This window comes from Copadichromis virginalis, linkage group LG5 (genome assembly GCF_057382275.1).
Source record: "Copadichromis virginalis isolate Kocher_CV1m ecotype Utaka linkage group LG5, C_Virginalis_male_GT1.1, whole genome shotgun sequence".
NCBI lineage: Eukaryota > Metazoa > Chordata > Actinopteri > Cichliformes > Cichlidae > Copadichromis > Copadichromis virginalis.
Genome location: NC_140622.1, coordinates 21,501,276 through 21,517,541, shown reverse-complemented (window position 1 = coordinate 21,517,541; position 16,266 = coordinate 21,501,276). Strand labels below are relative to the sequence as shown.

At 39.2% G+C, this 16,266-nt stretch overlaps 1 protein-coding gene and 1 long non-coding RNA gene across 3 annotated transcripts in view; one reads left to right on the top strand and one right to left on the bottom strand.

The window, feature by feature from the left end:
- The window catches only part of srgap3 (SLIT-ROBO Rho GTPase activating protein 3), a 56,179-nt gene extending 46,998 nt beyond the window's left edge, over positions 1 to 9,181 (top strand). For both annotated transcript variants that reach the window (XM_085456660.1, XM_085456659.1), the window contains exons 17-22: positions 646 to 873; positions 1,053 to 1,126; positions 3,533 to 3,713; positions 3,837 to 3,986; positions 4,080 to 4,389; positions 5,556 to 9,181. In XM_085456660.1, coding sequence (XP_085312786.1) covers positions 646 to 873; positions 1,053 to 1,126; positions 3,533 to 3,713; positions 3,837 to 3,986; positions 4,080 to 4,389; positions 5,556 to 6,002 — 1,390 coding nt within the window. In that variant the 3' untranslated portion in view covers positions 6,003 to 9,181. The remainder of the gene's footprint in view (positions 1 to 645; positions 874 to 1,052; positions 1,127 to 3,532; positions 3,714 to 3,836; positions 3,987 to 4,079; positions 4,390 to 5,555) is intronic.
- Positions 9,182 to 12,620: 3,439 nt separating this feature from the next.
- On the bottom strand, positions 12,621 to 14,908 carry LOC146709615 (uncharacterized). The gene is made up of 2 exons (XR_014920462.1): positions 14,014 to 14,908; positions 12,621 to 13,221 (listed from the first exon to the last, which is right to left on the bottom strand). It is a non-coding gene; the product is annotated as an uncharacterized LOC146709615 (long non-coding RNA).
- Between the last annotated feature and the right edge of the window lie 1,358 nt (positions 14,909 to 16,266).

Below are 16,266 nucleotides of genomic sequence, written 5' to 3'. Positions count from 1 at the left end.
GAATAGGCATACAATATGGAAAAAAGTATAGACAAAACAAAAGTGTATTTAAAATAAGACATGGTATTTATTACTATATCAGTGTTTTAGAAGTTATTTATAGGTTTCCATATTGGAATAAGAAACCTTTCTTCTGATAATAGATGTTTTCTGTGCTCCTTTTACTGAATTTAGCTGATTTAATTGTCAAATTTGTTGGAGCCATATGAACTGCAATGATGCTGCTCAACCTCAGCTTAAGTACAATGTTCAAGTAGACATTTATTATGGCTTCCTCTTGATGATTTCCTTTTGATGACTCGATGACTTCGTTATTAAGAGTGGGCTGTGCGGTGTAAGTTGATTCCTTGGAGAGGTTGACTGATCAAAATGTTTTTCAAGTAAGCTGCAGTGATGACTGTACATAAGGACTGAAATCAGGTGAAGCCAGTGACGCCCTAAGAGACGTATCTGCTACTGCAAATTCTGTCAAAATAGACAAAATAGAAAGAGAAACTGAATCGTTTCTAAATGAACTGATGAATCTTAATAATCAGATTAGCACATATTTATGTTGTTTGGTTATCAATAAGGTTTTAGCTAAATAGATGTACAGTTTGCATACATAACAAAAAATTGTGACTTCTGTCCTGTGCCGTCCGTCAGTCTTTCACAGTACAGTGACGAGAACATGATGGATCCATACAATTTAGCTATCTGCTTTGGTCCAACTCTGATGCCCATCCCAGATGGCCAGGATCCTGTAGCATGTCAAGCTCATGTTAACGAAGTCATCAAGACTATAATTAGCCACAATGAAGTCATCTTTCCAAGTCAACGAGAGCTGGATGGCCCAGTCTATGAGAAGTGCATGACAGGGGGCGAAGAGTATTGGTAGGTATTGTGGTACAGTGTAATACGTATGTGATACTATAGTGTGTTCAGCTCTGTTTTGCATTGATTTTAAGGCTGAATTGTGACAGTAAATTAACAAATTCACTGTACAAACATGATTTTTTCATATTTTTTTATCTACATATTAATGTCTTTCTGGTCTGTTTTTGTTTCTCTAGTGACAGTCCACACAGTGAACCAGGAACCATTGATGAGGCTGATAATGGGACAGAACCACACACCAGCGATGAGGGTTAGTCGCTTCCTTTTTTTATTAAAGGCCTCGTAATAATTTTTCTCCCACTGACCAACAGTAACAGGCCACCACTTGAATTACTATAAAAGGCTTTAGGACCTAATACCTTTATAACTAAGAGAATACCCATCAGCCTTTTCAGCCTTTTGTTTACTGCTGTGTGCCAACATACCAAACTAATGTGTTGAACATAAAAAATTATCCTCCTGCTGAACATCTGCATTATTGTTGTGAGAGAGAGGCTATCAAGAAGCCATTCTTAAGGAAGGAAGACGGAGAAAAAGCTGAGCTATGCCACATTACACAAGAACTGGACTAAAAATCAATGGCAAAGGGTCTTAAGGAATGATAAATCCACAAAAAAATCATTTAAAAAGAAAGACTGTCATCAGTATAGAGAGGTACAACAGTGTCTATAGCCGTATGTAAAACACGGTGGAGGCTCTGTCATGATTTGAGGCTACCTGATGGTGTTGGGGGATTATGAAAACTAGAAAGTACCATCAGATTTTGATCCACCGTGCAATACCATCTGGAAAAAGTCTGATTGGCAACAGCTTAATTTTTCAGCATGGTTATGATCCCAAACACACTGCCAATGCAGTACAAACCTATCTGGATAGAAAAACACCAGTGGAACGCCATCAGTCACAGATTGGCCTCCCCAGAGCCTGGACCTTCACATTATTGAAGCATTGTGGGATCATCATGACAGAGAACAGAACAAAAGACAGCCAAAATCCAAAGAAGAGCTTTGTATGTCCATCAAGAACCCCGGAGAACTATTCCTGAAAATTACCTAAAGAGAATTTACAATAAGAGAGTTCAGGCTGTGCTGAAGAGTAAAGGTGGTCAAATCAAATATTGACCTTTAAGCTCTGTTCTTGCTTTATACACTATATCTCCATGCATGTTTGCATTTTTCAATAAATCGCTGCACCTTTTTTCCATTTTTGTAGCAAAGCAAAGAAATAAGGGCCAGTGAAGACTTGCAAACCGCTGTAAGCAGTCAGGCTACCTCTATGCCTATACAGCGTATAAACCTACCTATAAATGGCAGAGCTGTTATTTTCATTTAGCTCTGATGTTAGTGGCCATCTGAACTGTGGTCTTGTGTCTGTAGTTAAATTCAGAACTTCAGCATAACGTTATCATTCTCTCACATTGTGGTAGATGGTAGTTTTAGACTTGTTGTGGTTAACTATTATTCTATTGCTCCAGAGACAACTATTTTTAAAAACCGATATACTGGTCGTTTGCTAAGCAATTCACATTTTAAACATGTGTATAACAAGGATTTCACACAAGACATATAAGAATATATATGTGGGATTTTAGAATTGTTTGTGGATCAGAAAGTCTTAAATATAGCCTGACCTTTTTTATTAGTGCTTTTGACTGAGAGGTGAGCGAGGCTTGAGCTGCAGCGGCTTCTGATCACAACAGCTTAAGTGATGTTTGAAGCTGAAGGCAAGTTGAGTAAAGAGTATTGGCATGCAGCACTGCCTCTTTGATCTATTTGTGTGTGCGTATGTGTGTGTCTGGCCACCCCACCCCCTGCTCTCATGCTTGTTCTTTGTTCAGCATTAGTCAGCAACTCTCCTGAGACTTTCTCCTTTGTGTAGTATTTCCCACTCTTAGCTTTGAATCCATAATCAGGGCAGGCACGTAAGCCAAAACGCAGGTAAAACAGAGAATCATATCTCCTCTCGGTGACAACAACTATCTGTGACATTCATCTGTGTTGTTGGCTCTTTTGGTGCTTTTCTTACTTGGTAAGACCAAAGGCTGGTTTCCTGATGCAAGTTATTCTCCTGCTGGCCTTAGTATTGGGAGTGAAGTGCTGTGTTTTTGCAGTTTGTCTCCTGTGGCAATGCGTCAGGTTTAATTTAAGAAATTAAAATATAGTTCTTACACGCGCTGCAATGACAGTGTCCTTATAGTTGAAATAAAACATGAACAAAGCTGCTTTTCAACTTTGTCTTGTGCTCTCTTCTGTAACACTCAGACACACCTCTAATGGGTTTTCAAAACAAAAGTACACTTGCAGGTTTTCTGGCTCATAGATGATTCCTGTTCAACACACAGTGAACTCTGACTGACCCTACTGGCCTTTTGAAATCCACCTTTCAAATCAAATCAAACTCTCCAGTTCAATTACTATTGAAGCAACCAAGAAATGTTAGAAAACATAATATGTGCTTCAGTTTGTATTTTTACAGCCCACATACACAAGTAATAAAGTTAATATAAAGGAAACGTGCCTGTTTGAGGGATTTGCCACAGAAAAAAGAGCTATGAGATACAGCTTACACAGTGCTGTCTGTCTCGTGGTATGACTAATCATGCTGTGTCCACTTTGATTCGTTTTTTCATGCTTACTTTCTTGTTTGTTTCTTTCAGAAGTGGAACAGATTGAGGCCATTGCCAAATTTGACTATGTGGGACGCAGTCCCAGGGAGCTGTCCTTCAAGAAGGGAGCCTCCCTGCTTCTGTATCACAGAGCATCTGAAGACTGGTGGGAAGGCCGTCACAATGGCGTGGATGGCCTCATCCCTCATCAGTACATCGTAGTACAAGACCTGTACGTGCCAACAGACTGAGCTTTAGTAGTTCTTTATCTTGTGTTAAGTACTGTAAGCCCTTTGTATTTGTTGTAGTCTGCATCCATAGCTTATTCTTAGTGCACCTGAATCTGCTCTTTCAGAGATGATGCGTTCTCAGATAACCTCAGCCAGAAAGCAGATAGTGAAGCCAGCAGTGGACCGTTGCTGGAAGATAAGGGTTCATCCAAAAACGATGTCCCATCACCATGCGAGCAATCACCGGATTACAACTTTGGAGGAGTCATGGGGAGGTACATTTAAAAATAAACACCTTTCATTTTTCAAGTGTTTGTAATGTTGAGACATTTTCTTGACAGTTGATATGATCTGATCCATGTCTGCAGGGTCAGGTTGCGATCTGATGGAGCAGCAATCCCACGTCGCCGAACAGACACCCAGAGCCCAACAAGAGTGCCTGACACTCCACCACGGGCTGCAGCCTGTCCTAGCAGCCCTCACAAGGTATCCATCAGCAAAGGCCGCATGGAGAGCCCAGAAAAAAGGCGCCTTGGTACCTTTGGCAGTGCAGGAAGCATAAACTATCCAGATAGGAAGGGCTATCCTGAGGGCCACCCACTAAGGCCAGTGCCAGGGACCACTCGCCACAGCAGCCTGGGGGACCACAAATCACTAGACACTGAGGCTCTGGCAGAGGTAAGACTAAAATAAACAGTTTTAAATTTTAATTCACAGAGTATGTCTCTTGTCTCAAACATTAATAGGGTACAAGTGAGAACAGTTGACAGGGAAGCTTGTCTGAGAGCAGGAGATGTGACTGTATAGAGTATAAAACATGGACGTAACTACCTGGTTAGAAAAAATGAAGCCAATGCCAAAGTGCATTAAACCTGTGTCTGTCTGACAGCCACCAGATGGCGATAGCTTAGATTGCAAAAAGACGTTTGCTATTATAGAAGTCTACAAGAAAAAGGCTTTCTGTCCTAACCTATGTGAACACTTTTCTTCTGAATTTACGAGTTCAGTCACTCACTTTGGCTCATGTTGGGAAAAAAATCTTCATTATGCCATCTTTCCAAATGGAGGATTATTTGTGGTATGAAACCACAAGCTAAGGAGTTGTTAATCACAAGTTGTTAGCCAACTAGCATGCGGTTTCACAGTCAGACCCACTAATCCTCATCATATCTAGTTTTTGCTAGCAAGATGGCGACGGCGGAAAAGCTTGATACTTCCTGATAGGTACTGATACTTCACAATGGATGACATCACTGTAGCCAACATCCATGTTTGATATTGTTGCACTCAGGTAGACCTGTATCTCTGAAACCGAAGCTAGAGCACACTGCTGGCCTTGATCCAGGTTCTCTTCATTTGCTAACCAGTGCATAAATAAGCTTGCTTTAGAATTCAGGAAGGGTCAGTTTTTCAAAGGGTTTGGAATAACTAATAAAGTTAGGATTAGTATTAGGGTCTATGGGCAAATGTACAGATGTGCTGATGTATATACATGTACCAATATACAGATGATCTGTATTGCTATACAGAGGGGCAGATATACAGATGTACTGTGAACAAATATACAGATGTGCTACGTATATACAACACAGCTAATTTGCAAAATCCGAAGAGATGCTGGGCCTCGCATGATGCACGCGCCACCATCTTGAGTTTTTTTTCTACCCAGTATGAATATAAACAGGACAATAACAGTGGTATGTTTAAGCCATTTTATGGAAATATAAATATATTCGACATGATAACTAAGCTTTTTGTAAACCGTGTTAAACAAAACTTTTTTAGGTAACGCAGTGGAGTCCTGGCTTTTATTTCTGATTTCTCTGCTTTTTTCGTTTCTTCAGGACATAGAGAAGACTATGAATACGGCACTTCATGAGCTGCGGGAGCTGGAGCGCCAAAACACCGTTAAACAGGCTCCCGATGTTGTCTTGGACACACTGGAGCCAATGAAGAATCCGGTTAGCTCAGAGCCCGGGAGTCCACTGCACACCATTATGATCCGTGATCCAGATGCTGCCATGCGGCGCAGTAGCAGCTCAACATCTGAGATGATGACCACCTTTAAACCGGCTCTCTCTGCCCGGCTGGCTGGAGCACAGTTACGCCCCCCGCCCATGAGACCAGTCCGACCTCCTCCAACGCAGCACCGCTCAAGCAGCTCCAGCTCTTCAGGGGTCGGCAGTCCAGCTGTGACTCCCACTGAGAAGATGTTTCCGAGTAACAATGCATCTGCGGGTTCCAATGTGAATATTTCCGGTGATGGCGGAGATAAGTCTGGTACCATGTAGCAAAGGTGGAAGCTTGTAGGCAAGAGGCCTGTGAAGCTTTCCAAGTGGGAGAAAAGCTTATGGAAACAGATGTTGATGTGTGCAAACCAGATACGGATATACTCCTGTCTGTTTTTTGCTTGACTTAATTCGTATATAAAGGATGCCACTAAAGCTTCTAAAGTATGTTACCATGGTAATAAAGCAGTGGCAGAAGCTGTAGAGGTGTGATAAAGCTCAGCTCTCTTTGAAACTTGATTTAACTAGACTAAATGTGTATAGGAATACGTGTATTTCAGTTATACCTCAGTTTTAACAAAAGTCTGTGGCCATGTTCTTGTTTCAGAGATGCAATGAATGCAAGTAAAGCAATACTTGTGTGAAATTTGGTTTTCTGCCCATCACATATCCAGTCCAGCCAATCTTTCAGTCCCTCCTCTTATGTGAAAACGCCTCACGTCGGCAGTTGTTCAGGCGTAAAAATATGTCCGTTTGTCCATTTTGGGCAAAGGCCTTATGGCTGTAAATACAAAGTTACTTGAAATAAACATCCTTTCTGTTTGTATTATAATACATTGGATCTTCAGCAACATAACAGTGAAATTTATTCCTGCATGCACAGATTGGGGAAAATAAGGGAAAGTTGCATCACTGAAAGGAGACTTGCAATGAAATGATCTGTGAACAAGCTTGCTAATTCTAAGAAATCCATATGACTTTAAACTCTGATCCACAAGAATGAAAAACTAAAATCAGGATTCAGATGCCCACATATTAAAAAAAAATAATGCCTTGCCACCATACATTGACTTTTCGTGTGGGTTTCGCTGCAAAAGATGGAGCATCTTGGCATGAAGATGATCTGTGAAGTCTTAGAAATTACTAATCAGTACTAGAGTAAAATAAGTCAGCCTCTACCATCACGCATGGTTGAACAGCGGACAGACGTAACACGGCTGTTTCCATATTTTATTTTGTTTTTCTAGTTGCTGTGTATGGAATGCAGAAGAATAATGCACCAACTAATGTAGGAATCCTGTGGTAAACTTGTACATAATATATAGCTAGTAATTTGTAAGTGTTATTTGTGTACAGGTTAATATGAAATGTCGTAAAGGGTTGATATGAATGGCACTTGTAAGGATTCTGAACCACCTTTTTATCATTTCCGGTAAAGTTCAAACATTTTGACTGAAAAAAAAGAAAAGAAAACAAAGAGTTCAGATCATCATTCACCATAGTACTGTTCAAATGGTACTCATGTGAACTATAGACCACTAATTGCTGCTGGAAACAACACAAAGTATGTTTTTGACATATCTTTCAGTCTCTTCTCAGTTCGCAAAAGGTTTTCAGGTTCAAGTCATATTTGGGTGATTTTTAGTATTATGAAAGAAACAGTGAAACTTCTGATGGTTCCTCTTTCACACTGAAAATGCTGTGCTCACCCAGAAAAGCTGGAGAACTAGATGTGTTAACGTGCAGTCATCAGAACGGCCTCCTTCTTTCTGCCTTTTACATGATAGATTGTCTATGGTTACCGATACACTCAGATTGTAGACTCGTACTCTTAGTTGGAAGAAATCTAAAGAAGAACATTTAAGTATTTATATCTACTGTACCTCTTGTCATCCTGACAGCTGTAATCTAAAGACCCTGTAATCCGCATCCCAAAGAGCCTGCTCTGTTCTGCATGTCTTGCGCTGTAATGTGGGACTCGACGGTATGTGGTGCCTTGGCTTGGTGAAACGCACAACTTAATTAAAAATTGGACTAAGTAACTGCCCTTAGTATTTACGTGGGTTGAGAGTGATGAATTAAGATACTCATAACTGTTGCTAGATCAGAAGTGAACAAGAACTAACAACGCCTGATTGAACAAAAGCAAAATAACAAAAATGCATCGAATCTAACAAAAATTATTCGCATTGAAATCACAGTTTCCCTGTCAAATGCAGACACCTGATGTAAAATGAAAATACTCGCTTGTTGTTGGTGTATTGTTTGCTTTTCGACTATCAAATTATTTACCTATATACAAAAGTACAGGGTGGAAGGATTAGTAAGAACAGAGAGCTAGTACAGCCAGAATAAAGTTGATATAGCATTTAAACGTACACAGTGCTGTCACCCCCTCTGCTGGTTCCTGCTGGTATTGCATAAGCAAGCGGAGGCTATTGCTCTCGATGGGCATTATGATCCAGAATCATCGCAATGGTTTAATGAATCCTTCTAGTTTTAACATCTTATTAACCTGGTTATTAGTTTTGCACCAGTTGATCTACAGTATATGAAGTTAATGTTACAAAACGCTTCTGTTATTAAAATATGAAGAAAGCACACAATTCAATTTAAAAGGGGGGAAATAAATTACATTTAGGTAGATTATTATTTTTTGTTTTGTTTTTATTTATAGAATATAAGTGGAGCAGAAGATTTGAGTGCCTTTTGTGCACAACATCAATTTTTATTGAACTTTTACTTTTTTACTTTTTTAACTGTGATATGTGGTTAGTTGTCATGTTTATTATAAACTGATGTTGCCTTCTTTTAATCTTTATTTTCTCTTGCTACTCAGTAGTCAGGCCAACATAAGTGTTATATTGTGTATAAAATCATTGAACTGCTCGTCTGTGCTTGGGTGAGACCTGAAGATCAGGAGCTATAAGAACTACTGTATACGTAATTTACTGGCAGAGCTCGGTAGAATCATCTCCTTTACTTTTTGGGGGTTTCCCTGTGAACTGCCTGTGCTGTGGTTGAGCCTTTAATTCTTGCCATTTTGCTCCTTCCCTTTCAAAAAAACATCGCTGCCAGATGGACTCATATGGACCCTCTACATGAGAGGTTATAAAGGCACTTGGTGCACTCTCATCAGTCCCTACATGTGATGTTACAGTGCCATTTTCTTTTCTGGAATGTGTGCTTAAATGGGTTACACTGATAGTCTGGTGACAAGAGAAGACAGCAAGCTATTAATCAAGAAGAAAATCCCAGTATGAGAACAGAATATGGCCCCATCGGAGGACCGGAGTGTGAGTTGCTGTCACGCTGTTTACTTTCTCTTTAATTGTTTGTCTGGTGATGCTGTTTGTTGGTGAGTGTCTGGTGGGTTGAAACCTGTGATGTAACGTACATCATGCCACTGACTGGATGTTGAAAACTCCTGCATCCAAATAAAAACCATTATTGCTCTGTCATCCAGACTTTCTGAGTCACTGGTTTTGATGCTTGAAAAGAAAAACAAAACAAAACAAAGAACGTAATCAGAGAGATGTTTGTCTTCTGTCTTGAAATAGCCATACATCTTTAATGGGAAACCTTGTCAAGGCTAAACATTACTGTAAGTGTAATATTGAGGTACATACAACTTCTCAAAAAAAACTCAGAAAATATGATCTAGTGTTACACATTAAACTATTCAGCAATTTAAAAAAAAAAAAAAAAACGACCTCCAGCTTGAAGTTTCTATTCAATTCGGAGCCACAATGTTACAGTATGCATAAACCATGGGGTTTTTTTTCGGCACACCTGTTTAAGTTTACAGCACAGATGTCTAATCAGCCAATCACATGGCAGCAAATCAGTGCATTTAAACATATAGAGTCCAGATGACCTGCTGAAGTTCAAACTGAGCATCAGAATAGGGGAGAAAGCAGATTTGAACACGGTGTGGTTGTTGGTGCTAGATGAGCTGGTCTGAGTAAGTAGGAAACTGATGATCTGCTGGGATTTTCCCACACAACCATCTATAGGGTTTACAGAGAATGTGCCGAAAAGGAGAAAATATCCAGTAAGCATCACTTCACCTGATAAAAAAATGTCTTGTTGATGTCAGATGGCATCAACTCTGTAATGCTATCATGTCAATATGAACCAAAATCTTTGAGAAAAGTTTCTAGGACCTCGTTAAATGTGCACCACAAATAATAAAAGCAGATCTGAAGGAGAACAGGGGTCCTACCCTGTCATAACAGGATATAACTAATGATGTGGCACTGAGTATATAATGGACAGCATGGAACTGTACTACGGCATGTTAAAGTAAAATCATTATGTTTAGAGACACTGCTTAGGTATTTTTATCAAGTACAATTTTGATTGCCGTGTGTGCACAGTGAAGAATGTTTTATTGTTATTATTATTATTATTAATTCTGCAAAATCATCAGAATCAGAATACTTTATTAATCCCGAAGGAAATTAGGGTTACAGCAGGCAGCACGCTAATGGCGCATGCGCACTTACAAAGCAACCTTCTGACCTTCTGACCAACTTTACACAAACATCACATCACAAAAGCATGATAAATTAAAGTAAACAAAAAAGTATTTTAGCAACATGTTAGGCCAGCTTGTTTCTGAAACTCTGCTGGAGGTATGAACACCATTCTCCCAAAACATATTCCAGCATTTGGTGTTTTGATGAGTGCATTGGAGAACTCTTAAAAACATGTCGGTCCAAAATCTCTCGTGACTGTGAAAGTCATTGCATGTAATTATCTAATTTTTGTGATTTACTCAGACTGTTAGAAGATCTGTAATACTCCAGGGTTTGGGGCATTGTGATTGTGGATGAGACCACACCCATCAGGATTGAAATGCGTAATTAAATAATCAAAGTGATGATTCAAATCATCACTTTGATTTGAATCACCAGACGGTGATCGTTCTTTCTAGAGACAAGTGAACCTCTGCCATGCCAGAAACAGAACACAACCCTCCTGTCACCCATTTATATATAAAAGCTCCCTGAACTCTAATCACATCTGTTCTCCATGAATGAGGGACAGATGACAAATACTGCAGATGGATGATCTTTGTTTTCACAGTTCAACAGCAATGCAGGGGGTTTATGTAAAATTAAAAAATGATGCCGCCCGTTAACCAGATTTCGTAGTTCATTCAATGGCCACGCGATGGAGACTCTGCCGCACAGAAAGTGTCATAAGCTTTACATGTTAAGTAAGCAGTCAGCAAGCAGCAATGGTGCAATGCGTCTCCTATGCAGCTGGCGGCAGTATGCAGCTCAAAATAAACTTAAGGCACCGACAAATGCAAAACACTGGGCGCGAATAACGTTACAGGTGTATCAATTCTTGTGAAGGGCATGGCTGCAGGAAACAAGTCCGTTTCTGAGTTACTCAAAGAACTTGCTAACCGCTTAGATTGAACGTCTTCACCTCAGTCTGCGTATTGCAGCAGTGTACTGGAGATGAAGTGGTCCCTGGTCCAAGTTCTCATCACAACCGCACAGGGTTAACGTTAGCAAATGCTAACGCTATCACAGCTAGCTCCACTCCACGAAACGCTGTTCAGGGTAAGTAACGATATGTTATTATTGCTTGGTTAGTCTGTCTGTCTGCCAAATATGCGCTTTTTAAACAGTTTAGTCACAGATTTTTTTTAATACTGTTTTTTATCATAGCAAAGAATTCTATAAATTAGGTAAGAGAAAATAATTGTCTTCTGGGTTAATGTCTGTATTACTATTTACATTGTTGTAGGTAATAGTTATTCATGACTGTTTTAAAGTGGCTTATCTTCTGTGCTAATATGGAAGACAAGTAATCTATGTGAAAGAAAAGAAAGCAATTTTAGTTCAACGTAGTGATTTTGTAAGTGGGTATAATTTGAAAATGCTTTTACTAGTATAGTGGATGTTCTTTAAATATTTAACATTTAAAGTGTGTGTCACTTTACAGACTCCAACTTCAGTTTTGGTCTCACCGTTGTAGGTCATAACACAAACAAGTCGTCAAGTCAAGCAGCTGAGGAAAGGGCTTAAGGAATGGTATGGCCGCTTCTGACAGAAAGATCAGACATCATTCCTCTTTTCTTACCAAGGGAATCAGAGACTGCTCCCTGTTGTGAGGTAAGGTCAGGTCACATCTTTTAACATCTGAATAGTAGTAGAGCTGGGCGATATGAGATTTTTTCATATCACGATATATATATTTTTTTTATAAAAGGACAAGAGCGGTGAGGTCTATCACAATAGTTTAATTTTTCTATTGAGAAAAAGTTATTTCGCAATACATATCGTTATCGTTCTATCGCCCAGTTCTACACTATAGTATAATTTTGTTTTGTTATTTGCTCCATGCAATACATAAGTGGTGGCATTATCAGTTGCACTAGAATTGTATGTAGACTACTTTTAGCTTTGTTAACATAAAAATATCTATAAAAGCTACAACAGCAATTTGAGTGGGGCAAAAATGTCTGGTGCCCTGTATGTAAGTGGTCATCTTTTATGGTATTTCTCCATAAAAGATTCAAAATAATGAATATAGGATGTCATTATAGTTTAAAACAATCTTCTGTTGCAGCATCTTGTGCACAACAAAAAGCCCTCATCAAGTTTTGGACAGGATGGGAAGTCTTGCCGAGAAATGACTGTGGAAGTGGTCAACAGCAATCTTCCAAAGTCTTCCACCGGTTTTGAAGTACTACGTCTTCCTGCACACTACTGTACCTATGAGTCATTTCTAATGGACATTCAGGTGTGTCTCAACTCTACTGACTCAGGTTTTGGTCTGGTTTACGATTGATTCCATAACCACATGGTAAAATTAGACCATTTCTTCTTTCTTGCATCACATTACTGTACTCAGTGTTCAAAGAAACGGACAATCTAGTGAGTTCTAGTTCTTTTTAATACACTTGACAGTGAAAAATACACACTACAGGTGTGCATTTATGGCTTTTTTAATATAAACTGATGAAGAGTTCAGATATCAAAATCAGTTGTTCACTGTACATTATAAATTACACAATATGTTTTGTTTATACTCGCTACTGATACAAAAAAAATTTCTAGAAAAAATTATTTGAATTAAGATGTTACACTACTGTACTGTGTTCATTGTATTAAATCTGCTCAGAGTTGACATGTACTGTATATCCAACCAAGAAATGAATATCATTAAAGTGACAGCTGTATAAAACAAATCCTGTTTTATAGCCACTCACTGTTTTGTTGAAAATGAAATTGGTTATGCTGTTTTGAGTCAGTATTAGCTACAAAGCTGTAGAAATTTAAAAAAAAAAAAAATCCTCCTGACATAGAAACTGATTAAATGTAATAATGTCTTTCTACAAGTGATTCTGAAGTATTGGTAGCACAGCAGGGTCTTGTTCATTCAGTGCATCTGGGAGCTGAATCTCAGGAATGGTGATCTCATTTGATGGGCGGCGATTATGTTGTCCTGTCCAGTCCACACCATAATCCTCATCAACCTGAAAGAGCATGCACATGTTTTAAATCTAAACTGAAGAGGTGTTTCCTGCAGCTGTTCCTAGATGGACTTATTGAGTCTGCCAGGGCCTATGTGAGTTGCTTAGGCATTGGCTACCAACTAATTATTCATTCACCCATTCTAGGTCAGGATTGGTTCTCTTCAGGTATAACAAATTTAACTTTGTTTAAAGTATTGCCATCTATACCTGACAGGTGGGATAAAAAAGAATGGCTTGGGAGACACACAGCAAATCTCAAAGTTTTCCAATTAATGCTGAAAGAACCAAGGATGTAAATGTATTCTTGTTTTAGCTTTGCCGAAGACACCAGAGAAAGTATGATATCTATAATGCTGCTGAAATAGACAAAACCATTTCAATAAACTCGCTATTTAACATCAACCTTGTTATGCGTTATCAGAGAACAATCAACTGCAAACAGCAATGAAACATTCAACTATGTACTATTTAAAGCACTAATGACCCTGTTGTCTAACAAGATGTGATAAGTAAGTAGACTGTGGAAAGCTGGTGGGTCTACTCTCTGTGTAAAAGGTTCCTACAGGCTCCACTGACCCCAGTCTCCGAGTTAACACACTAACAGCTAACACTGCTAAACGTGTCTCAACGCCGAGATGGCGCCGATAGCTTTAGCCGTAGCTGCCCCACTTTAGACAGTAACAAAAAAAAGTAAGCGATAATAATTCATTGTCAAACGTCATAATTAAGGTCAACACCTAAACAATGCTGTGTACAGAATCACACAGGTGCTCAATTACAGCATAAACTTACCTTAGACCTTCCTCCGTCATTTCCCTCCTAATTGTGCTCGGAGACACAGAAAACGTATCGGCAATTACCCCGATGGTTATCCCGGACAGCACTAAAGTCCTGAGTGCTGCACCGGGATTTCTAGACGTGGACGGCCAACATTTGAAGACTGTTCTTCCTCGGCGTATTCCAAACGAACACGGTGCTGAATTGATCTTAAACCTTCGACAATGCTGTCATCGATGCTAAGATTTTGAAGAGCAATTATCATCCAGACATTTCAGAAACATCATCTAAACGACTCAAAACAGTATCTACAGGTAAATGATCCCTCTCTGATTTGCTTAAATGAGCAGAACTGGCTGAAGTTCACACCAGTCCGCCATCCTCCGTGACTTTTGACCTAGCACGCTGTTGCTAGCTGTAGCAGCCGTCCGCGGAGCCGGTATCCAGGAAAACTAGTCGATGGTAAACGATAAGCCAATAGGTGCAAAGGTCCAGCCCACTTACATTGATTGACAGACAAAGTCATTCTGCTGAAAAGTCGCATTATGAAATAAATAGGCCATCGGGAAAAACGGGATTTTGAAATAAAGACTGACTTTGAAAAAAGGTCATTTTGGACTAAAAACGGCTGGAAATAAATAAAATGCCTCAGGAATAATCTCTGTTATTGTGAAAAATAATGACCATGAAATAATATTTCACAATAATAAGTAAATTTATATAGCAGAATGCAATATATTTCACAATAATGAGCATTGTTTTCAAAATGTGTTCCATGATTTCACAATATCATTCTCACATTACATATCTGTGTCTTATTTATTCACATAGTTATTTATTTCATCTTGACCTATTTATTTATTTAATTTTGAACACTTTGGAGTTCCATAGTAAAGAGCCATAGAACATTCATGCTAATAATAAAGCCAGTTTTAATTTCATTCAACATTTCCATGTGGATTCTTTTATAGCTGTAAAATAAGCAATATGTACTTTTCGTCATGCGCAAAGAGATGATGTCAGAAAATTAATTTACATTAACCAAAGCAGAGACCTGAAAAACTGGAACGCACCACCTGGTTTTATTTTTTTATTTTTTATTTCAGCCTACAGTCATGTGAAGGAAGGAAGCTTTCACAGGACTCTAAGCAGTCCTGTGAAATATTAAGTACATCTTTACTGTTTTCAGAGAAGTTAAGATGGTAAATAGCAGTCAGGTGATGCTGATCAAATTTGTGAGCGCCTCAGTAAAAGCAGAGGTTTTGGCAGTTTGCAGGTTTGACACATTCAGGTGTGTATTAATGCAATGTCATCTTCTCAGGAGTGGGAATCTCGGAAAATTCAGCCAAAGGTCAGGCCATGCTTGGAGAAACTGTCTCAGACTGCAGGTCTCCTCCTTTAGCAATACGATAAGAAAAAAGACTGAACAAGCATGGCTTGTTTGGAAGGGTTGTCAGGAGGAAGCCTCTTCTCCCTAGAAAAGAACATGGTATCAAAACTTAGCGTTGGAAAGTTGCACCTGAAGAAAAAAACCACAAGACTCCAGGAACAACTTCCTTTGGACATACCAGACCAAAGTGGAGATCTTTAGCCATAATTCACAGCACTATGCTTGGCAAAAACCAAACATAGCATATCAACTGTGGCACACCGTGGTGGACGGATGATAGTTAGGGCTTGTTTTGCAGCCATAGGACCTGGGCAACTTGCAGTCATTCAGTCTACCTTGTAAACCTCTGTATGTGGCCATCTGTCCAACAAAGGTTACTGCTAAAGCTTGTCCCACTTTGGGTCATGTGACAGGACAATGATCCCAAGCAGAGCAGCAAATTTACAATGACCAAGTCCAGACCTCGCCCTGATTGAAATACTGTGCCAGGATCTTAAGATACCTGTGCACAAAACAAATCCCTACTGTCCTCAATTAACTGAAGCACTGCTGTAAAAAAGAGTGTGTCAAAATTCCTTCAGTGATCTGAGAGACTCACAGAGTCATACAGAAAATGATTACTTCAAATATTGCTGCTGAAATTTGATATAGAAGGTATCGAATCACAATGTGTGTTGTTTTCACATGACTGCACAGAGTGCTATGAAGTCTTTCTTTTCCCCCACAAATGTCATTACAGAATTACAATGCACTACAGCACATTACAGTAAACTAAAATCACACAGAGTGAGTGAGTAAGTAGTTCTTCTCCATAGTACTTTGGCACTGTACATGAATATGAAAGGGACTGAATCAGAGATGTTTTAGTTGAGAGAGAG